General features: G+C 40.9%; 1 protein-coding gene across 1 annotated transcript in view; it reads right to left on the reverse strand.

Moving 5' to 3' along the window:
- Window positions 1–2,373: 2,373 nt before the first annotated feature.
- Window positions 2,374–26,225, reverse strand: part of KCNJ3 (potassium inwardly rectifying channel subfamily J member 3) — a 276,694-nt gene continuing 252,842 nt past the window's right edge. Inside the window, exon 3 of the mRNA XM_033947075.1 lies at window positions 2,374–3,851. Coding sequence (XP_033802966.1) covers window positions 3,265–3,851 — 587 coding nt within the window. The 3' untranslated portion in view covers window positions 2,374–3,264. The remainder of the gene's footprint in view (window positions 3,852–26,225) is intronic.

The following is a 26,225-nucleotide window of genomic DNA, read 5'->3' on the forward strand; positions in this document are numbered from 1 at the left end:
CCCAGTTGAATGAATAGAACACAAATTTCAGCAGAGCAGACCTTTGATCCGTGTTGGTCAATCCTTTAGATCCCTGTGCACACATAATTCCAACACTCTGGGGTCTTTTTATTAAGGCACGCTAACCGATTTAGTGCGTGCTAAATGCTAAGGCGCCCATAGAATATAATGGGCACATTAGCATTTAGCGTGAGCTAATCTTTAGTGCGCTAAATCAGTTAGCGCACCTTTGTAAAAGGACCCCTCTATTTAATGTGGTTTAATATAGAAAAAAAATAACATGGCCTTTTTCTTAAAGGCCTCTAAGCCCTAAGGCGTGTCTAACACAAGTAAAACAGGCTACCACAAAACGTGCTAAAGCATTTTGCAATACATTGCCTGTTACTACATGCTAACTATGTGTTAGCAATCAAAAATTTATTTTTTAAAAAGTTATTTAAGGAAGTCCATAGGACCTTAAACAGCTGTTCTAAAATATTGTGCAACTCTTTATAACGGCTAATATATATATTTTTTCCTTTATTCTTGTGTAATCTTGACTCTAATTGTGGGCTAAGTATAATGTTTAATATTTCCTTTTCATCTTCAATATATTTGATCTTATTTGATATTACTGTTCATGCATTTATCTGAATGTAAGTGATAAAAGTTTCATAAATTTAAAAAAAATTATTTTTTTTTTAAGAAGGAGCATGTCGTGGGTGGAGACTGGTCATAGAAGTGTTAACTGGTGAGAACATTTGCATTAGAGTGTACTAATTAGCTAATGCTCAGTTAATATAGGAGCACTTAGGGCCTGATTCTATAAATGGTGCCCACGTTAGCCGTTGCTAGATGCCCTAATCATGGATGCCTAGTGATGTCTAACTTACCCCGCCTTTTACATAACCATAGTGCGGTTTTAGCGCCGGCTGTGGCGGTAACAGCTCTGATGCTCATAGGAATTCTATGAGCGTTGGAGCTATTACCGCCATAGACAGTGGTAAAAACCACACTACAGTTTTGTAAAAGGGGGTGGGGTTAGTTCCATGCAAAGTCTAATTGGTTTTTAATGGACAATTTATATAGTGCACAGATTTCCATGCAGCGCCCAGCGATGCCTAAGTCAAAGTGCCATCTGATGCCTAATAAACACCTACTTACATGAAAAGTAAGTGTGGCTAGGGGCAGAGAATAGGCATGGTTGACTGAGGCATTATAGTTAGGTGCCAGTAAATTAGGCCAGGAAAACCCTGTCCTAATATACCAGCGCCTACCACAAGGATGCCTAGCGATGTCTAAGCTTGCCTAGGCGCCGCTAGGTGTGATTCTATAAAGGACACCTAATGGTTGTCTGACAACCACACATCTACAAAGTTAGACATCGTTAAATGACATTTATAGAATAAAACCCTTGTCACTTTCTAAATAAAAACATTTGTTTTGTTTTTTTTGCAAGTCCCAGTGCTACTGAAACAATTAGCAAGGGACCTGCAAAATAATAAAATAGAGATGCCCTAAATACTACCACTTTAAATCTGGGCATAGCACATAGGAAAGACCTGCATTAAGATGCACTAAGAATCCCAGTATGGCTTAGGTTCAAAGGTCAGGGGTCCTTGTTGGGGGAGTGCCCTTGCCTGTAATTAGTGTGGAAACTTAGAGCCTCATTTTGAAGAGACACTAAGGTCCTGCTTCTATATATGTTGCCTAAAATATCAGTATGGTTCTAAATATCAACACTGACTACTGCAGCGCAAAGCGTGATTCTCTAAAAATTAGGTGCCCTTTATAGAATCATGCTTAGTGCTGCCTATTTATGCCAGGGTATACTTGGCTTAAATGCCTGCACCTAAGTTAGGTGCCCAATGGCTCCTAATTCAAAAACAGCTGCCTAACTCTAATCGAATCGAATCTTCCATTTGTGAGTTGCACAAACCTATTCAAGCTCAAGGCGACAGATCAAAGAGGAAGGGGAAGTAGTAGGGGCCGGGGGCATGGAGAAGCATGAGGAGGGACCAAGATGTAGGGGGTGCTGTACTGAAACTGAAACAGTTAATTGTCAAAGAGGTAAGTCTTCAGGTTTTTTCTGAATGTGGTGTATTTTGTCTCTTTCCACAACCCTCCCCATCCGCTCTCTAACCATGCCCAGTTTTAACTATGCACTTTCCAGTAGGTGCCTAACTGGTGTAGACTCACACCTACCAAGTTAGGCGTCTAACTTTTAATTAATTCCAATTAGTGCTAATTAAGAGGTGTTGAGGGCCAATTATCAGCACTGATTTAGCCTATTACTCAATTAAGGGCTCCTTTTATCAAGGTGCAGTAGGCGGTTAACGCACGTTCAACCGCCTGCCACGCTAGTCGCTAACGCCTCCATTGATGAGGCGTTAGTTTTTAGGCTTTCCGCGGGGGTTAGCGTGAGATGAAATGTCCAACGTGCTAACCCCTGTAGCGCGCCTTGATAAAAGGAGCCCTAAGTTAGGCGCTTACATTGGCTAGGTGCGCTGATGCAGGTGCCTAACTTTAAGCGCTCTTTATAGAATTTGGGGGTAAGTGATCCTGGGTTAACAGTCAGCGCGCCGTAAGCGTCGGATTTGACAGTTAGCGTGTTGTAAGTTTTCTGTGCCAACTATAATATGCTATCAGCATACGAGTTGCAAAAATTTTTTAAACAAATGCAAACAGTGCCTTATCACAATAGTAAAACATATCTTTGTATCTAGAGATTTTATTGGACTGAAAATGATAGGAAATCTAGATAAATCTGTGGAAAATACCAACAGCTGGCAATCAGGTTATAGCCCAAAATATTTTTTCCAGCTAAAAGGACATGACTGCATCATTGTAACATATATTTGCCCTTACAGTTACCCACTGTTATATTAACCTACAACAAAGCTTAAGAAATATGGGGAATAATAACACCCCTTACATATTTTTTTGTAGAATATACAATATAAATATAGTAAGAATCATGCCATAAAACTATATGCAAAATCTGCACACAATTATTGCATGCTTGTTGTGATACTACATGCCACTTAATATTACTGCAGTTCTCTTATCACCCTAAAAATATTTTAGGTCTTTTTATCAAAGCATTATACTGACAGTCATGGTTAACTGGGAAAAACACACTTCTCTCAGTTTTGCATGTAGTGCAAAGGAAACGCTTCCCATCTTACATTCCAGACCTCATCTATATTGTTTCCTTGCCAACAAAATTTGATTTACTAAGTGTTTCCTATTTCAAATAATATCTAAAAGTTATTTTTACTCTTGTTATGTAAATCGGTCAGAGTTCATTTTCCTTAATTTAGGTGGCAGATTTCCATCCATCCTGGTTCCGCCTCCTGACAATTTTTGGAGCTTTGGTGGCAGATCTGCCACGGACTGACTCATAGGATCAGACATCATCTTTGTGGTTCTAATCACCAGTTTTTCTTCTGAGTTGCCAGGAACCGAGCTTATTCGTTGCAGTTTCATGGGCAAATCGCCTATGCTATAGGCCTTTTCTGAAGTTGTTGAACTCATCCTCAGGAGTTTCTTGGGAAAGTCTTCCCTCCCCGTAATTTTCTGCAACTTTGGAGGCAGCTTTGTGCTAATGTCATCTAGACCATCTAAGCAATCTACAGAGTTATTTCTTTCTTTGCTGTTACTTACAGCAGGTGCTATTAACGGGGAGGACATAAGAAGCATTTCCTCTTGCTCTTTCACACTGTAGGGAGGGGTATGGACTTCAAATGTTGCATGGAACTGTGAGTAGTCTACTTTAAAGAATCCTTCTTCTAAAGAGATGACAGGAAAAAAGCGATGACCCCAAAGCACCTCATCTTCAGTATATGATGTTCTCGCTTGACAAGTCATCCCTAAAATCAAACAGAAAGAAAACATGATTTATTATATGAAGTTTTTGACTCTACTGAGACAACATAGAATTGCTTTATATCAATAATTTTCACTCATTTAAATGAAAGCTGTTATTTAAAAAAAAAAAAAAAAAGTAAATCCTTTTGAAACATTTGTAACAATTTATAATTATCTTTCTTCAAAGTAGAAATATGTTTGATGTCTATCTATCCTCACTTTCTTCCCTCCTTTGTTGGATATGACTAATACAAAAAAAAATAAAGACCCAAAATAAAAAGGTTACATTAAAGACAAAAAAAAGCAAAAACTACATCTATAAAATTTAAAAATAAAAAATCACTGTTGAGAATCCACATGCAGAGAAAACATAAGATGCATCATATATAGCATATATCTCTTATTCATTATTCCTTCCCTTCCTTTATGGTCAGTATTTTCCTTTTATGAAATTATACTCATGTATTGATAGACATTGAATCATTTTATGAATCTTTGCATTAGTGAAAAATGCACCTGTACTTTTAATGATATAGACACTGCCAGATTTGCAGTTAAAAGTGCATAGCTAGTTTCATTCTGCCCACACATTTTCACCTGCTATTCAGTATATTTAACTTTTTTCTGTGGTAATATATACAAGTACTTTTGTGAATTCAAAAGTGTACACATCAGTGCACACAATGCCCTTGGGAAAACCTCCTCAAACCACTTGCAAATAGGTGTGGGGGAGGGTACGGTCCTGACTTATGGGAAAAAATTTATGGTCACGTTAAGGATACTACTGTTGCCAGAGGCAAAATAAAATAAAGTACTGAGTCGTGAACAGACTTTAACAGAGGAAGACACCGTGTACCTGTAACATGGAGCACCTGAGACTTTATGTCAACCAATACTTGTTTTCTTATCTACCACAGCCATGCTGATTCCGTTCTTAGATCATATACAGCTTGTGTATGCTTAGATTCACTATAGCTTGCGTGTTCTTAGTTTCTTCATAGCATGTATGCTTTGATATTTGTCTTGGTTCTCTGTAGTATGTGTTTTAAGTTCTCTGAAACATGTGTGTTATTGATACTGAAGACTTCCGTGTATTTATCTTGTAACCCATTCTGGGTTCCTGGGGAAGATGAGCTATAAAACCAAATAAATAAATAAATACCTACATTGGCAAATTAGGGAAGTCTCTACTTTTCAAAATCACTGAGCTGTGGAATAATTTTCCTATTCAACTGCGTGATCTGGGCACTTCTTTGAGGGAGTAAACAGATAGACAAGGGGGATCCGGTCGACATTGTATATCTGGATTTTCAGAAGGCTTTCGGAAAATTGCAAGCTATGGAATCGAGGGTAAAATACGTGGATTAAAAATTGGCTGGCGGATAGGAAACAGAGAGTGGGAGTAAATGGACAATACTCGGACTGGAAAAGCATCACCAGTAGAGTGCTGCAGGTTCGGTGATTGGACCCGTGCTCTTCAATATATTTATAAATGATCTTGAAATTGATACGATGAGTTATGTGATTAAATTTGCAGACGATACCAAGTTATTCAGAGTAGTGAAGTTGCAGGAGGATTGCGAACATCTGCAAAGTGACATAAACACGCTCGAGAAATGGGCTGCGACATGGCAGATGAGGTTCAATGTGGATAAGTGTAAGGTGATGCATGTTGGTAACAAAAATCTTATACACAAATACAAGATGTCTGGGGCGGTACTTGGAGAGACCCCCCAGGAAAGAGACTTGGGAGTACTAGTCGACAAGTCGATGAAGCCGTCCGCGCAATGCACGGCAGCGGCGAAAAGGGCAAACAAATACTGGGAATGATTAAGAAGGGTATCACGAACAGATCAGAGAAGGTTATCATGCCGATATACCGGGCCATGGAGTACTGCGTCCAGCACTGGGCGCCGTACATGAAGAAGGACACGGTACTACTTGAAAGGGTCCAGAGAAGAGTGACTAAAATGGTAAAGGGGCTGGAGGAGTTTCCGTACAGTGAGAGATTAGAGAAACTTGGCCTCTTCTCCTTTGAAAAGAGGAGACTGAGAGGGGACACGATAGAAACATTCAAGATACTGAAGGGAATAGACTTAGTAGATAAAGACAGGTTGTTCACCCTCTCCAAGGTAGGGAGAACGAGAGAACACTCTCTAAAGTAAGGAAGTTCTTCTTCACACAGAGAGTGGTGGAAAACTGGAACGCTGTTCCAGAGGCTGTTATAGGGGAAAACACCCTCCAGGGATTTAAGACAAAGTTGGACGGATTCCTGTTGAACCTGAACGTATGCAGGTAGGGCTGGTCATAAGGCACTGGTCTTGACCTGGGGGCCACCATGGGAGCGGACTGCTGGGCACGATGGACCACTGGTCTGACCCAGCAGTGGCAAATTCTTATGTTCTTATTTCAAAAACATCTGAAAACTTGGCTATTTGAAAGTTGTAAATTCCGCTCCTCTCCATTCTATTCCAAATCCATATTGTATCTGTTCTCCTTTCTAATTTCTTGTAAACCATGCCGAGCTGTACTGTTATAGAGAAGATGCGATATATAAGCCTAAAGTTTAGTTTAGTTATGTATAAATGAGATAAAGAGACTATTTGTGGCATGTGGATGAGTATTGGATGCGAGGGTGAGATGGTTTGTTTTTTAATGTGTATTTTATGTAGGACAAGGCAGTTTAGGCAAGTTCGTGCCTGCATCTATGTGTTTTTACAATGTGTGTTCTTTTTGTGTGTTTTTATTATGTATGTGTTTTTGGAACCCACTTTGTATAAAGTGGGATATAAATAAATAAAAATACATATTATTTTTGTTTTTATTTTTAATTTTTATGTTGGTATTTATATTTTCTTTTATGTATAAAAGGTCCTGGTTTGTTGACCAACTGTTAGTGAGATAGGTTTTTTTTTTTTGTTAATCTTTATTCATTTTTAAAACTCACAATAAGTGTAACATATCATACAATCATTTATACTTTAACATCACTTAACATATCATCAAATTCTAACTCACATCAAATATCCCCCCCAACAGTTATTCATAAGCAAAAGAAATCATAAAATATTCCCACCCCCCATCCCACCCTGTACATGTATGAACAAAAAGGAAAAAATTAATATTTATTCTATGCAGTAATTTCAATCTTTACAGTATCTTGTTAATGGCTCCCACATAACCTAAAATTTCTTAAAATATCCCCCGCTGCATGGCAATTACCATTTCCATTTTGAATATGTGACACAAAGAGTTCCACCAAAAGCTATAATTCAGCCTATCCCAATTTTTCCAATTATTTGTAATCTGTTGTGTGGCAACCTCTGCCATAATGAGTAGAAGCTTATTGTTATTAGAGGATATTTGGCTTTTTGCCCTCATTAGTGAGATAGTTTACCATTGCCTTCCCTACTTTCCCGATACTTGCCACTGCCGTTAAACACTATCAAATACAATTTTTCTCCATTAAGGGGGAAATATTATCAACGTGGGCTACTGCTAAATTAGATTATTTTACCACAGGCTCCCATTTTATGCAATGAAACTCTGCGCTAACATAACCCAACTTGTGGTGAAATAACTCCACATTGATAATTTACCCCTATATCAACCTTCAGTTCTTCAAATCTTTTTCACAGACTTCCACACAGCGAGCAAAAAAAAATCAATCCATTTGTTTTAACAGAGTTATGTCGTTGAGCTTATATAAGTTTTCATTTTAGGTCTAACTCCATTCACTCACGCAAACCCTTATTTTTTCCCAATCAATTCCTTTTATTCGAAGTTTCCTTCTGCCCAGCTGTTTCTTCCAACTGCTTTTTTGTTCTTCGGTATAATTCCTACAGTGATGCAAAAGCCAAATCCCTTCAGCTTGTGTCTGGTCTCCACTTCCCCAGCATAAGCCCACAGTCAACCTTCACCTCTAGCTTATGCAACATCTACTCCCCACTGTCCCTTCTACATATACCCAGCTGTAAAAATTCTGAATACCAGTTCAGCACAATCCAGCTTCTTATCTACATAAAGGCCCTTCTTTTACCTTTTTCTCTGCATTAAGTTAGTCCAATAAAAAAAGGTAACATCTTTTTTTTAATGTTTGTTTTATTTCCATTTATTACCTTTAAAGTGAACTAACCTGGCAGAAACATGGCGGGAGAGAAGACTAGGGGAAAAAAAGAAAGACTATTACAGTACTCCCCCGATATTCGCGGAGGTTCCATTCCAGCAACCCCTGCAAATCTCGAAAAACCATGAATACAGTTTTTCATGGGGGAGCCTGAAGAGAGCAGCGGGAGAGGGCAGCAGGAGAGCAGCCAGAGCACCGCGAGTGCAGGAAATCACTCGTGGTACGCTCCGACCGCCTCTTCCTGCACTAAGTTGAGCCTTATCCAATCAGGAGCTGTGTGTCAAAGCAGCTCCTAATTGGATAAGGCCCAACTTAGTGCAGGAAGAGGCGGTCGGAGCGTACCGTGAGTGATTTCCTGCACTCACGGTGCTCCGGATGCTTTCTCCTGCCTCTCCCACAGCCCTTTCCTTGTTGGCAGTTCGCGGTCGGAAAATACCATGAATGACCTGGACCGCGAACGACCGGGGGAACACTGTATTTTTATTTGACTACAGAAAATTTTATCCTCTGTCCTTGATATCCTACTAATACATATGGAAAAGCATTTTAGAAAGGACATTCAACTCAATAAAGTGGGAACTCCACTAATTTGGAACATGAGGATGTTACTGGCCAGACTTTACAGTAGATATCCTGCAAACAACGGGATGGTTGGATTGGCTGGAGTGAGCTTGGACGGCAACTTCAGCATTTGGAACCTAGGACAGGGGTAGGCAATTCCGGTCCTCGAGAGCCACAGGCAGGTCAGGTTTTCAGGATATCCACAATGAATATGTATGAGATGGATTTGCATGCACTGCCTCCTTGAGACGCAAATCTATCTCATGCATATTTATTGTGGATATCCTGAAAACCTGACCTGCCTGTGGCTCTCGAGGACCAGAATTGCCTACCCCTGACCTAGGACAATGCCAGTCTTTACAGTCTACGACCCAGAAATATCAAAGAAGAGACAAGTTCATTTAATCATGTATTTTTTAATACGTATAACTTATGGGCAGACTGGATGGACCGTTCAGGTCTTTATCTGTAATCATTTACTATGTGACTGTATTTTAAAAAGGGATCTGCTGATGTACAGTCCATTCTAAAATACAAGCGAAATGGAAGTCCATATGCTCATTGGTGTAGTGAGGGTGAGAGGCGCCCGGAGCAGGGACGCCCCTTCCCTGTCCTCTTCTCCGCCCCCACTCCTTCCCCTCCCCCACTGCCACGCATGCCCCCTTCCTCCGTACCTCTTTAGCTTCCTCAGCGCAAGAAGCATCCTTAACTTGCTGCCCACACCAGCGTCAGCTCTGCCTCTGACATCACTTCCTAGGCGTGGGACCTGGAAGTGACCTCAGAGGGAGAGCCGACGCTGGAGCGAGCAGCAGGTTGGCGTTGCTGCTCATGCTGGCAAAGAGCTAGAGGTACGGTGGGGTGAAGTGAACGCACACGTGCACTGGGGGGGAGGGGTTGGAGTGGGAAGAAGCATGGGGCAGAGAGGAGGAGGGGCACCGGCGCCCCCACCAAGATGGCACCCAGGTGAAACCACCTCCCCCACCCACCCCTCTTACTGCGCCACTGCATGTTCTGATTATGTCCCAACATGAACATCCATTTTACAAGATTGTTGCTGTTTTCCGGATCTCGTCAGGTCTGTGTAGGTAGAACCCAATGTTTCAGCCATCTTGCAGTGAGACCCGGAAAACAGCAACAATCATGACGCCAGCTGCGGAAGCCTAAGAGAACATCCATTTTACAAACGGAAAGGTCTAAACTTTGAATGGAGGGTGCCCCGTCAAATGAGCGCAGCACAATTACGTTCCGACCAATGCGCCCCGACAATTGCATGCACGGACAAGTGCGTGAAAGACAATTGCGGTGGTGGATATTATTTTATCTTTGTGAGGATTACAAAGTAAACCTCTTTTTTGAGGGGGGAATAGGGGGTCCCCCCCACTACACTTTAAAGATTCACTTGCTATCTAGTGTTAGGGTAAGGTTTATATCATGATTATGGGAGCCCTAATCATGATATAAACCTTACTCTAACGTGAAGGCCTTGATTTGCTGACACTCCTCAGGCCCCGTCCCTTGGGAGAGGCTTGAGGCACCTCAGGTTCCTCAAGCCCCTCCCAAGGGACGGGGCCTGAGGAGTGTGACCAAATCAGGGCCTTCCAGTTACGGACCCCAATTGTCCTGCGTGAATTTGTGAGTCTACCCAATGGAGTACAGTAAGGAACATGGATGTCATGGCAGTATAGGAATACCCATATTGTAAAATGTCACATAGAAACCTCTACTGTGTGAAGTAATAGCTTAGGAGTTAGAGCAGTGAGTTGAGAACTATGGAGCCAAGTCCCACTGTATCTCTTTTTTTTTTTTTTTTTTAATTATGAGCTTTTCGGGAACAGAAAAATGCCTACTGTTCTTGCATGTAAACCATTTGAACAGTGGTTGGGTTGCTGGTGGGATATAAGAATGACCATAGTTCCTGAAGCTGTCACAGAGCTCAGTATCCCTTGCCAGTTTCACATTTTGGAGAGGAGATGGGATTAGTAACCAGTGAGGATTAAGGGGGTGGCTTCCCTTAATTCCTCCAGGGGAGAACACCTTTCTGTAACTGGGTACTGAGTCTAAATACCAGTATCTCTTCCTTTTCTGAAACTGGAGTTGAATGTCCATATTTTGGCCCCCTTCTAGTCTCACACCAAACACATCCAGACCAAGATTCCATGTCATATGGGTGTACTGCATCCATATCTCAGCTTTATAAGATCGGGATTTGGATGTTCACATAAATGAATGTCTAAATGCCAGATTTCTGATGTCCAAAACCATAAATGAAGGTGTTTTTTTATTTTTTTTTTTAATAAGGGCCATAGACTATGTGCATGCAGAGAAACACACACACATACACATATATTCTGGGAAGAGCACCTATGTGATAGTAGACAATAATGATGCTGAATAGAGAGTCTAGAACACTGAGTGTGTCATTCCTTGGCCAGTCTGATATATTGTTAGTGTTTTAGTATTGCATTGCATTGCTGCAAGTTATTAATGATCGTATTGTTGACCCATCAAAACCACGCGTGCGCGTGTATTGTTGACCCATCAAAACCACGCGCGCGCAGCATTGGGGGTGTGGGGAAGGAGTGGGGGGGGGGTGTGGAAAGAAGGACCGGTGCCACACCCCTGTCAAGACGGCATCCAGGGCGGATCTCCCCATGCCCTCCCTTACTGCACCACTGCCCACAGTTCTAATTATTAATACATGCATAATAAAACAGCACACAAAACAAAACAGACAGAAAATCATCCTCAAATTATGTACATACTGCTTTGATAGCTAATACAATGGTACCATAACTAAAGCGCACTGGACAAAAACCCGCCGACAATCCAGTGCAGGACTTATGCATGCGGCCTTAAAACAGTTCCTGTTAACACTCTGAGTGGTATGTGTGGGGGAACCTCCTAGTAAACTTACAAGTGTTTGCACTCCCATTGGAGGGGTGTAAAGGGGGGAGCCCCCTCCCAGTACACTAAAAACTGATGAATATCCCAAAATTAAAGGAAAACAGCAGTAATGGGGGGTCCACTGTAATAGGGGATCCCCTCCTGTAATGGGAATCCCCTCCCCAACACCCCCCCCAACAGAAGCGCAAACACTTGTAAGTCTACTGGGGGGTTCCCCACACGCAACCCTCAGAGCACTAACAGGAACTGTTTTAAGGCCACAGGCATAAGTCCTGCACGGGATTGTCGGCGGGTTTTTGTCCAATGCGCTTTAGTTATGGTACCATTGTATTAGCCATCAAAAGCAATATGTACATAATTTGTGGATGATTTTCTGTATGTTTTGTTTTGTGTGCTGTTCTATTAGTTAGAACTGTGGGCAGTGGTGCAGTAAGGGAGGGCATGGGAAGGTCCGCCCTGGATGCCGTCTTGATAGGGGTGTGGCACCCGTCCTTCTTTCCACCCTCCCCACACACTCCTTCCCCACCCCCCAATGCTGCGTGCGCAAGTGCCGATTCCCTTCCCCATCCCTTTGTAACATTCCTGGCACAAGCATCAACCCCTAACTTGCTGTTGCACCTGCGTGGGCTCTTCCTCTGATGTCATTTCCTAGACGCGGGACCAGGAAGTGACATCATAAGAAGAGCCGACGCAGATGTGACAGTTGCTGCTCACGCCAGGAACGTTACAGAGGTACAGGGAAAGGGAAGCAGCGTGCACACGACAGTGGGTGGGGGCGGGGAAGAAGCCACCACCCCGGGCACCTCTCATCCTCGCTACGCCACTGACTGTGGGATAATGTGGGCTATAAATATAAAATAAATGAGTAAAATATTCAATGGCAACGGCTAACGTGCCTGAACTTTCACGTACAGAATTCACTGCTTACTAGATATATTGCTCTATCATTTTGGATGCCCCAGTTATTAAACTAAACTAAACTAAACCTTAAGTTTGTATACCGCATCATCTCCATAAAGATAGAGCTCGCCATGGTTTACAGGTAATTCAATAAATGAGGGAAGGACATAATAAGAAATTAGAGGTTATGAAGAGGATAGCTAGCTTTACATTTTAAATAGATAGCTTTACGTTTTGGAGAAAAGCCAGGTTTTCAGATGCTTTCGAAATAATTGGGATGAGCCTAGGTTCTGCAGCGGAGCAGGGAGGTTATTCCAAAGCTCAGTGAATTTGAAGAAAAGGGATTTCCCTAATTTCCCTGCATACATGACGCCTTTTATCAAGAATGAGAAAGAGAAAGAGAGAAAGAAAAAAAAAAAGAGAGAGAGAGAAAAAAAAGAGAAGAAGAGAGAGAGAGAAAAAATAGAGAGACACAAAGAGAGAGAGAAAAAAGAGAGAGAGGAGAGAGAGAGAAAAAGAGACACAAAAAGAGAGAGAGGGAGAAAAAAAGAGAGAGAGAAAAAGAGAGAGGAAGAGAGATAGAGAAAAAAAAGAGAGAGGGAGAAAAAGAAAGAGAGAGAGAAAAAAAAAAGTTGAGAGAAAGAAAAGAGAGGGAAAAAAGAGAGAAGAAGAGAGAGAGAAAAAAAAAAGAGAGGAAGAGAAACTAAACTAAACCTTAAGTTTGTATACCGCATTATCTCTATACAGATAGAGCTCAGCACGGTTTACAGGTAATTCAATAAATGAGGAAAGGACATAATAAGAAATTAGAGGTTAAGAAGAGGATAGCTGGCTTTACATTTTAAATAGATAGCTTTACGTTTTGGAGGAAAGCCAGGTTTTCAGATGCTTTTGGAATAATTGGAATGAGCCTAGGTTCTGCAGCGGAGCAGGGAGGTTATTCCAAAGCTCAGTGAATTTGAAGAAAAGGGATTTCCCTAATTTCCCTGCATACATGACGCCTTTTATCAAGAATGAGAAAGAGAAAGAGAGAAAGAAAAAAAAAAGAGAGAGAGAGAAAAAAAAGAGAAGAAGAGAGAGAGAGAAAAAATAGAGAGACACAAAGAGAGAGAGAAAAAAGAGAGAGAGGAGAGAGAGAGAAAAAGAGACACAAAAAGAGAGAGAGGGAGAAAAAAGAGAGAGAGAAAAAGAGAGGAAGAGAGATAGAGAAAAAAAAGAGAGAGGGAGAAAAAGAAAGAGAGAGAAAAAAAAAAAAAATTGAGAGAAAGAAAAGAGAGGGAAAAAAGAGAGAAGAAGAGAGAGAGAAAAAAAAAAGAGAGGAAGAGAAACTAAACTAAACCTTAAGTTTGTATACCGCATTATCTCTATACAGATAGAGCTCAGCACGGTTTACAGGTAATTCAATAAATGAGGAAAGGACATAATAAGAAATTAGAGGTTAAGAAGAGGATAGCTGGCTTTACATTTTAAATAGATAGCTTTACGTTTTGGAGGAAAGCCAGGTTTTCAGATGCTTTTGGAATAATTGGAATGAGCCTAGGTTCTGCAGCGGAGCAGGGAGGTTATTCCAAAGCTCAGTGAATTTGAAGAAAAGGGATTTCCCTAATTTCCCTGCATACATGACGCCTTTTATCAAGAATGAGAAAGAGAAAGAGAGAAAGAAAAAAAAAAGAGAGAGAGAGAAAAAAAAGAGAAGAAGAGAGAGAGAGAAAAAATAGAGAGACACAAAGAGAGAGAGAAAAAAGAGAGAGAGGAGAGAGAGAGAAAAAGAGACACAAAAAGAGAGAGAGGGAGAAAAAAGAGAGAGAGAAAAAGAGAGAGGAAGAGAGATAGAGAAAAAAAAGAGAGAGGGAGAAAAAGAAAGAGAGAGAGAAAAAAAAAAGTTGAGAGAAAGAAAAGAGAGGGAAAAAAGAGAGAAGAAGAGAGAGAAAAAAAAAAGAGAGGAAGAGAAACTAAACTAAACCTTAAGTTTGTATACCGCATTATCTCTATACAGATAGAGCTCAGCACGGTTTACAGGTAATTCAATAAATGAGGAAAGGACATAATAAGAAATTAGAGGTTAAGAAGAGGATAGCTGGCTTTACATTTTAAATAGATAGCTTTACGTTTTGGAGGAAAGCCAGGTTTTCAGATGCTTTTGGAATAATTGGAATGAGCCTAGGTTCTGCAGCGGAGCAGGGAGGTTATTCCAAAGCTCAGTGAATTTGAAGAAAAGGGAATTCCCTAATTTACCTGCATACATGATGCCTTTTAACGAGGGGAAAGATAGTTTGAGTATGTGGTGGTTCTGGTAGTATCAGGTCTCGAAGAATTCCAGGATAGTTGGATTAGTGGAGGAAGAATGCCATGTAGGATCTTGAATATTTCTTTCACATTTCTTTTCTTGATGTTTTTGTTATCAAAGAAACCGGTTCCATTAAAACCACAGTATATAGAAAAGACACTGATAGGAATACCTTTTTGGATTTTTCAAGTAACCATCCGAACCCTCTGAAGCGAAGCTTGCCCACCTCTCAGTTTTTTCGTTATCGTCGGTTATGTTCCGACATGGGAGATTATAAAACAAAATGCAAACAACTATACTCTCGTTTAAAGAGCAGAGGATATCCTACTGGTGTTCTGAAAAAAGCCTATAAAAGGGCGAAGTTTATTAATAGAGATCTTCTTTTCCTACCCCGTGAACCTGAGTCCACTGATAACATTGCTACATGTATTCTAGAATATTCTCCCAATATCAACATTATCTCCAAGATACTCAGACGTCACTGGACTATAATGGACCTGCATCCTTCATTGAGAGACATTCATTTCAGAATAGCGTATTCACGCCAAAAGAACTTTAAAGAACTTTTAAGTCCATCTGACATAAGAGATCCCTGTCCACCTATCACACTCTCAACTGGTCATTTCAAGTGTGGAAAATGTTCCATTTGCACTATCACTAAAGAACTGTCCAACGTCTTCATCCATCCATCTACCAATCAGAGTTTTTATCTGAAACATAGAACTTCCTGTACATCTACTTTTGTGGTTTATGTGTTCATGTGTTCATGTCCTTTAATCTATGTGGGTCAGACTACTCGCTCTTTTAGAACTCGAGCTATTGAACATAAGAGTTGTCTGAAGAACAACAGATTACAGGCACCCATGGTCACACATTGTTTGGAATTTAACCATCAGTTTACAGACTTAAAATGTTGTGTGATTGACCACATCAGGGAGGGCGTTTTGGACAGACAGCGGCGTTTATTAAGAGCGGAACAACAATGGATCTACAGATTAAAGAGTGAAGATCCAGATGGACTAAACTCGAAACTGGAATGGAGTGCGTTCTACTAATTATTTTCAATTTTTAATTTTAAATTTCTGGGTTTACTGATATAACACATCAAAACATTTAAACAAGAAGGTTCAATTTTTGGATTTGCAGAAATATTAATATTTTCTTCATATACACATACAAAATTTAATTAAATAAATAAAAGAATTTTTTCATTATAATATAATTTGTTCTGTAAGTGCTGGTTTTCCAACAGTAATAACTTTTGTCTATTTTCACTTCCGGGTTCACCACCCGGCAGTGTTATATAAATCCCAGCTCTGTCATGGTGCGGCCATCTTTTGATCCTGAGATGCAGTTTGCGTCCTATCTTAAGGTATGTCATCAAGGCTTCTTTAGTTTTTTTGGAAGCTGTGCATGTTTACCAGTTTACTGATTGAATTTTTGTTCTGATTCTGGTTTTAGTTTTGATCGGATTTCTTTACACCCTGAGGCAGCAGATGAGTGAAACGCTGGCCATCGTCGGTGTACCGATCTACCAATCTAGATAAGTGGATTGTTATCCTCTGTCTTTTGCACCGCCGCCCTGCTTTAAGTTCTTTACTACGGGGAGTCGGTCTGGAGGTTTTTTGCCAGTGAGGTGTTACGTCCAACCACCTTGGACCACCATTGTGGTGGTGGAAGGGCTCCTATCTGAGGCTTTTTCCTCCAGTCAGCTGTAACTCCCCTTTGGAACTATAGCAGTGCTGCTTTCTTCTTGTTTGTGACATCTTTTCATTTCAGTGAAAGTGTTTGTTGTAGTAGTAGTAGTAGTAGTAGGATCTTGAATATTAGGCAGGTACATTTAAAGTGAATCCTAGAAATCACCAGAAGCCAGTGAAGTTTTGACAGAAGCGCGGAAACATGATCAAATTTTCTTTTTGCAAAGATCAATATAGTGGTCTTCTCTGGATATTAATTTGCCTCAGACTGTCTTACCCCTTTTGGTATACCTTTATGTAAACAAACATCTTTAAGCAAACAACTATTTTACCTTTCTTCCCAACATTAGAATTCTTACAGTAACTAATTTCTATCATTCGGTTTAAGGTCCTAGGATAAATTCAATTATGGTATGCCATTCTACAGTGATATAGTACATTTCCATATGCCAGTCACTGTAATTGATCCCACTGCAATATGATTGAAGTCTTACATTTGTAGTGTTCTGTGATGATAAAGAATGTTTTTGAGCTTCCAAAAAAGTTTTGAAATGAACAATGGCACCAACATCAGTCAGCCAGCACCAGAAAACATATCAGGGCAGGAACAACTGGAGACATTAAAATGGGGTAAGAGAAGATGGAAAGATGGTACTTGTGGAGAATGGGGGGGGGGGCAGTTTCAATGATACACATTTTTAAAATTTATTTTTAATTTTTGTTCATTACTTTTGGTTTTAGCTAAACAAAATGAAATAAAACCAAAACAAAACTCTTCAAAGAAAAAATATCAAAACAAAAAATGAAATATTTAAAAAATGCCTGAACTGTATTAGAGACCATATGATAATATAATGATATATTTGCATTTAGCAAAAAGGTTTGTCACCTCTATTATATGCCTTTTACTAAGCTTCTTTAAGCACTAGCATGTGCTTACCATAGGTTAAATTCCACTACTGCAAGGTGTACTCAGGCATCCCGCAGTAGTTTTGGAATTGGTGTGCACTAGGTTTTCTTTTTTGGAAATGGAGAGTAGGCATGCCCTGTGCTAATTTGATAGTGCAGCTACCTCGCTGCATACTAACTGATTTAGCACATGGTTAGCATGTGAGACCTTACCACTAGTAAATAGCTGTCTGAAAGGGTTTGTGCAGTAATGGCCATGCGTTAATTGGGAAATTAGCACATGGCCATTAATAGGAAATATGGGAAATGCAGTTATTTTACAGCAGCACTAAAAGTGGCCTCAACATGTGGGGAATCCACACTAAAAATAACATAGGCCATTTTTAGTAGAGCTTAGTAAAAGGGCCCCATTGTTATGTTCAAGTGTTCAATTATATCAAACATACAAAGCCACAACTAAAAAAAATAAAGGGCTCTTTTTTCAAAGCCACAGTAGTTGTTTATGCTGTAGTAATTGCTCCGACACCCATAGAAATTTAATAGGCATTGGAGTGTTTGCCGCGTGGCAGCTCCCACCATGGCTTTGTAAAGGGGGGGGAATTATAATCCAAAATAAAATCCAACTACCTAGCTAGATCCCAAGTCTAAACAATTTATAAGTACATTAAAAATCTAAAAATTTGGAAATAAAATCTCTTTCTCAAGTGTGAAGGTTTAAGAGGTGTTATACTGACCCAGCGACCCGCGAAACAAGGTCTTGCAGGGTCTCTTCTTGAGAAAATCTTTTATGAACGACATTTGTGATGCATCAGTTTGATATGGGTTACAATCATCGATTGAGTTGAGAAGAGCTTCGACATACTTCTTAATTGATATTGGGATTATATTGGAACTTTAAGAGCCCCGAAGACTGCTCGGCAGACAAGTGACTTTAATCTCTTTGCCTTCTAGTTTTCTGTTATTTGATCAGCATAAGCTTGAGATTTAACCGATTTTTTTGGGGGGGTCAGAGATTTTTTTCTCACAGCAATATAAGGGAGTTTTTTTTCTCTTTGTTCCGTTCCCAGTGGTAATGATAATACATGGGACTCTGAACTGAGCTTGATTCTCAGTATCCTGCGGGATTTTGAGGCCAGTTTGTTGATCAGTGAATTGCTTACTGGTTCATCTAGCACAAAACTCTCTATAGACACATATTGGTTTGTTAGTTGAGAATCGCCCCACCATCCATACATTGACCCCCGAGTGACAATGCCCAAATCTCATGACAAGACCAGACACCCCCATCAATGTTCCAACACCTCAACAAATTCCTATATACTCCAGCTATGTTCTCAGCTCATTACATTACATTACATTAGGGATTTCTATTCCGCCTTTGCCTTGCGGTTCTAGGCGGATTACAATATAGAAAATATCTGGGACATTCCAGTAGAGTTACATTTCAGGATAAGAGTAAGTTACAGGAACAGTAATGAGTTAGGATACTACAATTTCACAGAAGATAATACTTATTACAGAAGATATTACATATAATAGAAGATAATGCATTTTACAGAGGTAATACATGTCAACTCGATCGGTTAAATCGGGTGTAGTGTAGAAGAAATTACAGTACATTCTAGATCACAGATAAAAAGATGATATAGGTGGGTATTTCCGAAGTCGTTGATTGGGAGCTCATTGGGTGGTGGTGGTTAGAGTGATGGGAGATATTTTTTGAACAGTAATGTTTTTATTTCTTTGCGGAACTCTTTTATGTCTGTTGTTTTGGTCAGTAATTTTGAGATGTCAGAGTCTATTTTAGCTGCCTGTGTCCCCAGGAGGTTGTCGTAAAGTTTCTTACGAAGAGTACCGTTGAGTGGAGGGTAGGTGAAAAGGTTCTGTGTTCTTCTTCTTCTTGGTGGGAGGAAGTGGTGAAAACGGTTATTTAGGTAACTGGGTGCCATGCCGTGGGTTACTTTGAAAATGAGACAGTAGAGTTTGAATTGTGTTCTTGCTTTTATTGGTAGCCAGTGGGATTCAAGGTATGCATTGGTAATGTGGTCGTGTTTGCTGAGTGAGTATATGAGTCTGAGGGCTGTGTTCTGGATGGACTGCAGTTTTTTTATCGTGTTGGTCGGGCAAGGTACGTAGAGGCTGTTGCAATAGTTCCTCAGCACACCCATTAATGCCTCTGACACCCCTAACAATGTCTCAAACACTTTAATCAAGTCCTTTGGCACTTCTGATACCACAATTTCCCTGACACCCCAAATAAATATCACTGTCACCCCAAAAACATCCCTTACTCCCCCCCCTCCAGAACATCGCCCTCTATCCTACCACCACAGAAATCCCACCCTCCCCCCACATACCCAATCCCTATAGGGACTTATTAGATGGTCTGGCATGCCATAAATGTAGTCACCAGCAGTAGCGGACACTCTCTGTTGCCTCCTGGGTAGGTGACACTTCCAAAATGGAGCCTGACCTCTAGCAGGTTGGGGGGAGGGTGGAGCAAGGGGGATGCTAGGAATTTCTGGTAGAAGGTGAGATTTTGAGGATTCAGATTTTTTTGGGGTGTTGGTTATGTTGATGGGGGACATATATTGAGGGGAGGTCAGAGAACATGAATGAGATGTCAGGACACCTAACCGATGTGTTGGGGATATTGTTGGGGGTGTTAGGGCTATTGCTGGGATGTCAAAGAAATTGATTGAGTTGTTGGGGAACTTGTTGGGGATGTTGGGGAACCTGCTGGCGATGTCAGGTCTTGTCACAGACTATGTTCCCTCTAAGTGGAGTGTGTGAGCAATTGCTTATACATTTTACATGGGCATTCTAAGGTAACCCGAACTGACTTTCAAACAAAATGAAACTATAAAAATGAATTAAATGATTAAGAAATCAATTACTTTATGTGTGCTGCTAATACTGGGATCAATATTGTTGGAGTTTAGAACTTATTGCTCTCATTAAAAAATAATTATACGCACCCGGTTACTCCTTAGAGGGAGCATTGGTCACAAAGTCAGCTGTCTGAGTCTGAGTCAGACTGTGTGTGTAGGGATTGTGGGGGGGGGGGGGGGGGGGGAGGGGTTGGGAGAGGAGCCAGGAGGCCAAAGGGAGGGTAACTAGGAGGTAAGAGGGAGCAGCATACCAGTGCAGACATTCATATCAGCTGTACTACAGTACTACATGTCTGAGTGTCTGAGTGACAAATATTTCAGTTATAGTTACTGCCTCCTCTTAAGGTGATAGTATGTATAGCTGTGCTTTTTACCACGGACTTTCCTTGGACAAATCATGGATTTTTCTTCCAACACAGATAAGTTTGAATTCTTCATGTGTTGAACTTTCATGCATACAGATTTTTTATATACAGGTGCTCAAGGTACGACTGTTCGACAGTTTCCCCCCGCCAACTGTTAGCAGCCCCAGTCTTCCGCACTCCCAAGTCTCGCTACGTAGCAGTAATAATAGAAAGAGGAGGAGGCACCACAACGAATGTTCACCGCAAAGGTATTGTGCTGTGTTTGACTTAGAAAGTAACAAAATGTTGATAAAATATTACTTTAAGATGATTACAATATCATTGCCCAGTCTACTACAGTATTCTTACCTTAATTTAACATAGGCTGACTTACATCCCGATCAACTTACGACCTGTCAGTCGGAACCAATTGCGGTCGTATGTCGACGAGTACCTGTACATATTTTTACATTGTGCTGGGCTATTTCACTGGATGTGTTACTGAATTTTGAGGACTTACTTGTGAGAGAGGGAGATGAACGAATTTTACCTACATTTTGTTTATATTTTTTTACTGCTTTTGTTTTTGACTTTTGTTCCGCATTATTATTTAAAAGAAGAGACATTGTGATGTATCAGGCGAACTCACTTGGGCTTTAAATAGTCCTCACTAGAGTTGTCAGCCCGGGGGATACTTACTAAGGTCTTGTAAACGCATTACAGTTCCCTGATACTGAAGTCTCTTTCACTTTTAGGGTTATTGAGTGGAACAGGGTTATTAATAGATTTTTTTTCCATTCATTCCCTCTCCCTCTCTCTTTTGAGTTTATGGTAAGAGGTGTCCTCCTCTTTCCATATTACTTGCCGATCCTGTTTAGTTTACTTTTTACATTCCTGACAGCTAATGCATAGTAGTTTATATTTTATAATTTTTTTTTAATAATCCGTTTATATAAAGCAGATTACAAAATACATACACAATAAAAACACAGAAATAGAGACACATACCCCCCCAAAAAATTTATAATACTAAAATCAAATCAACATACTTGAGGGGGCATAATCAAAAGAAACGTCTAAGTCTGTTTTGGGCCTAGGGTGCTAGTTGCCCAAAATCGGCAGCAGGAAAACGTCCATTCTCGAAAAATACATCTAAAATATATATTTTTTTGAGAATCGTCTATCTGTACATCCAGGTGTTTGATTGTCCAGACCACCAAGTTGTCTATCTTTATACCGCATTCTCAACTAAAAATTTGTCCAAGTTCCAAATGCCCAGAACAGACATGGGATAGGCCAATCTTGTAATAGACTAGTCACTCAGACATGGTAACAGAGTAGTGGGGCACCTTAAACGGCACTGCTGTGAACGTCACAAAAAAGGTACCACATAAATATCTCACCAGAACTACCTTATAGGTTATGATTAGCCCCCCAGAACTCACTATACCCACCTGTCTACAACTCCAATAGCTCTTATGGATGGAGGTGGCACCAATATGGCAGTACAGTAGGGTTTGTTTTATTTGTGGGGTGGGCTCACACTTTCCACCATGAATGTCATGGTTAGAGTGGCTTATGGGCCTGGGCCCTCCTCTCTATGGTTCGCTACCCCCCTTCCTCCCCCTCCCCCCCGACTACTTAAGCTACCTCTGTGCAGCTCTACTAGGTTTTCCTATGCCAGGTGCTGATGTTCCAGAGACAGGTATGTATATTTTTATTCCAATCTTTGTGAGGATGCAACAGGGTCAGTAAACAAGGGGGAATGTATGGGGATCTTTACCTGGTCTCTGCAGTGGTTTCTGGTCACTTTGGATATCTTTTGGGCACTTATACCTGTTTTTACTTTGGGTAGGTCACAACGTATAAGTTCTGTCCAGGAAGTCTCATCAAACCTTCGATTATCACTACAGGATGACTAAGTCTAGGTCGGCCCACATCCCGCCCTAACCACTCTTCCAAAAATTCCCCTTTCAGCTCTGGGCATACAGCTGGATTCTGAGGCCTATAAAGTCCCTTGATACATCTAAAAATCCATTTTGATTATAATTATAATTATCGGCACTTGGGCAACCTGTCTTTTAGATCGTCCAGGTACCGATTTGGGCAGTTTTTCTAGATATTTTAGTTTTGATTATGAGCCCCATAGGCTTTGAAGACAGTTCAATAGTTACTATGTACTAAGCCATGTTATGCTTAACTCTTCAAGGTACAACTCAACCCCCATACTTCATTTGATAAAATAGATGATGTTTTAATAGCCACTTAAATATGATGAAATTCCCTCGCTGCCTTATATATAATGGAAGACTGTTCCATTCTGCAAGACCCGTGCAGGCAAAAAACACCTGCTCTAATGGTCTGTAACTTTAGCTCCTTTCTTGTTGGTATTGAAAGATCACCGTGCCCAGCAAAGCGCAACTTTGAAAGTGCAGAATAACATGAAATGCTCTCGACCAGATATTTGGGAGCCAGCCCATGTAAGCTCAAATAGGTAAGCAACAATAATGCATACCTAATTTGGAAATTAATCTTAAGACAATAAAGCTTAACCTTTTCCTATCGTGTGCCCCGGATGACAGGACATTCCAAAAATGTCGTTGCCATCGTATGTCCCATGGCATGGGACATACAGTACACCTTCTACCTATCATTTGTCCCAAATAGTTCGGAGTCCGAGTTGGATAATGATTCGGACTTTGATGCAGAAAATGTAGCGGGCAGTAGTGATAATTACGATTGGAACCAGCATAACGTAAAATTTATTACGATAGGAAAAGGTTAATATGATATTCCGATACATGCTCACTTTTTGTCAACCTATACAAAGAGCGAATAATTGAATTTTGCACAGCCTGTAGAGGGTGTCCAACCTTTTGGCTTCCCTGGACCGCATTGGCCAATAAAATTTTTCTGGGGCCGCATGAACGCGCAAACGCTGCAGCAAGACAGAGGAGGGAGCCGGCAAGACAGTAAACACCTGGGGGCAGCAGAGGAAAACACTACATTGCCCTCAACCATGGCCGCACAAAATACTTCATGGGGCCGCAGGTTGGACACCCCTGCAAGAGCATTCAACACATTTGGGGGGACACCCAACAATACAATATTGCAGTAATCAAGGCTTGACAGTGCTGTCTGAAGTGTATTCTTACAATCATTCTATGGAAGATACTGATAGAGATTACTAAGAAGCCTCAGCTTAAAGTATATTTTCTTAATCAATGCTAAAACATGCTGTTGAAATCACAATTGCGAGTCAATAATCACTCCCAAGTATTTAATCTCAGTAGAGAATTCCACTACGCAGCCTAATATCGAAACAGAGGGTGGGAGTTCATGAACCAGGTGCCTAGACAAAAGCATCCTTTTCTATATTGATCATTCATCTATTCATATACATCCATCTCTTAATACAGCTCATGGTCTCACTCAGGCGTTACAAAGCCTGACCCACACACCAGCTGCCTCAGCCAGCCACACCTCTGCCTGCCCATATCATACCCATATGCCATCCATTCCTTTGTTAGGCAGCTAATGCAGAGATTTCACCACAGAAGCTGCCTTTTTATTGCAGGAGACAGCAGGGCAGATCTGTTCTACAATCTCCCACATGTTCAACCCCAAGTTAGCTGCTTAACACAGCTTAGCAAAAGGGCTTCTTAGATTGTGAGCCCTCTAGGAATAGAAAAATAGACTTGTTGTTTCCGATTATACACTTCTTTGATCATTTTTAGCTTGCAGACAATATGTAAGAAGAATGAAAAAAAAAAAAAAAAAGAACTTGTCTAAGTCTTCCTTCTTAGAAATGCCCACACAAAAAAAGTACTACTTTCACTGAAGTAGTTTCAGCTACACAAAGAGATAAAGCTTTTATTTTGTTTTGGTCAGGTTGTCTTATTTTCTCCAAATAATCAGATGGCTTTGAGTCAGAGCACTGATGAAAATACAAAGCTAGATAACTGGAAGGAAGCAATTTATTAAAAATGCACAGCCACCAGGGAAGAAGGAGCAGACAGATAGAAAGGAATATTGGAGGCAAGATGAAATGCAAATGAATGTTTATGTACAAGTATGGTTTGGACTGTTTATTCTTGAAACCTACGGTATAAACATTCTGCAATATATAGCTAACTATAGAGGACTTACTATACATAGAAGTAAGTAACACAGTTCTTGTGTGCAGCCCATCTACTTTGTGCTAATAGAAATTAGACAGTCTAATAAAATTGACAATAATAACAGGAGATTTCAATTACCCTGATATTGATTGGGTAAATTTCTCATCAGGGTGTAGCAGAGAAGTAAAGATCTTAGATGCCGTAAAAGATTGTTTTGTGGAACACTTGATTCTGGCAGAGACAAGAGGTGGAACTACTTCTCAGCAAGATCTGTTGTTAGGGGTAGCATTAGAGTCACCCAGTAAAGCCAGGCAGTAGTATTCAAAATGAAATCAAATTTTACATCAGTGGACGGAGGATATTACAGATAATTGCAGCTGGTGCAAGGTAAAAAGCAAAAAATAAGCAACATAAGAACATAAGAATTGCCGAGTCAGACCAGTGGTCCATCGTGCCCAGCAGTCCGCTCACGCGGTGGCCCTTAGGTCAAAGACCAGTGCCCTATTTGAGTCTAGCCTTACTTGCGTATGTTCTGTTCCAGTAGGAATTTATACAACCTTGTCTTGAATCCCTGAAGGCATTACAAGAATACAGGAAACTATCGTTAAATGTGGTAGACTCAAGAGTAATGTTAGGAAATTCTTCTTTACGGAGAGGGTGGTTGAGGTGTGGAATGTGCCCCCAAGGGAAGTGGCGGAGAGGAAAACAGTGACAGAGTTCAAACAAGCGTGAGATGAACACAGAGGATCTCTAATCAGAAAATAATGGGTATACATTGAAGGAACTAAGGTCAGTACTGGTCAGGCTTGCATGGTCATTCAGTTGAGGGAGGGCTTCAATGGCTGGAATGGTTAAGATAGGCTGGAGTGAGCTTTGATGGAGACTCCAGTTGTTGACCACTGTGAACAACTTCAACTAGAGGTATGGGGGAAGGGGGTTTGTTGTGTGGAGGGAAGGAATGGGAAGAGGCAGGGGGGGGCAGAGAAGAGGTGGGGAGCTGGCGCCCCCACCAACATGACACCCAGGACAGAACCCCCCCTCCCCTCCCTTTACTACACCACTGACATGGGGTGATGGACTATAGATTAATTCCAATCATAAGAGATGTAACATGAGTGGAAGCAGCAGATGCCCGCAGCAGAAAGAATGGGAAAAGCAGGTCATTGGGGTTTTGGAGAGAGGGAGGACTACTTGGGGCAGGAAAGAGATTAGGCAGACCCTGGGAGGAAGGGAAGTGAGTTGGCTGAAGGAGTATAAGGTCAGTTATCTGTAAACTAGGGTTACCATTTTTTGCATTGTAAAATCCCGGACACATAGCCATGTCCCATTCTGCTCCAACTCCGTCCCGTTCCACCCCTAGTCATGTCCCATTCCATCCCCAGCCATACCCCCTGAAAGCCTCATCTCTTCCTTCCTGATCTCAGGGCCACATCCGAGGGCCTCTGAGCATGTGCAGATGACATCATACACGTCTGCGCAGCTCAGAGGCCCTCCACATGCGGCTGGCGCTTTACAAAACCCGGACAAACTGCTGGGTTTTGGACATGTTTGGGTTTTCATGGATGTCTGGTAACCCTATTGTAAATTCCCCATCACCACCACCACCACAACAACAAAAAAGGCAACCTGGATCTTG

The sequence above is a fragment of the Geotrypetes seraphini genome, chromosome 5 (genome assembly GCF_902459505.1).
Source record: "Geotrypetes seraphini chromosome 5, aGeoSer1.1, whole genome shotgun sequence".
NCBI classification, from domain to species: domain Eukaryota; kingdom Metazoa; phylum Chordata; class Amphibia; order Gymnophiona; family Dermophiidae; genus Geotrypetes; species Geotrypetes seraphini.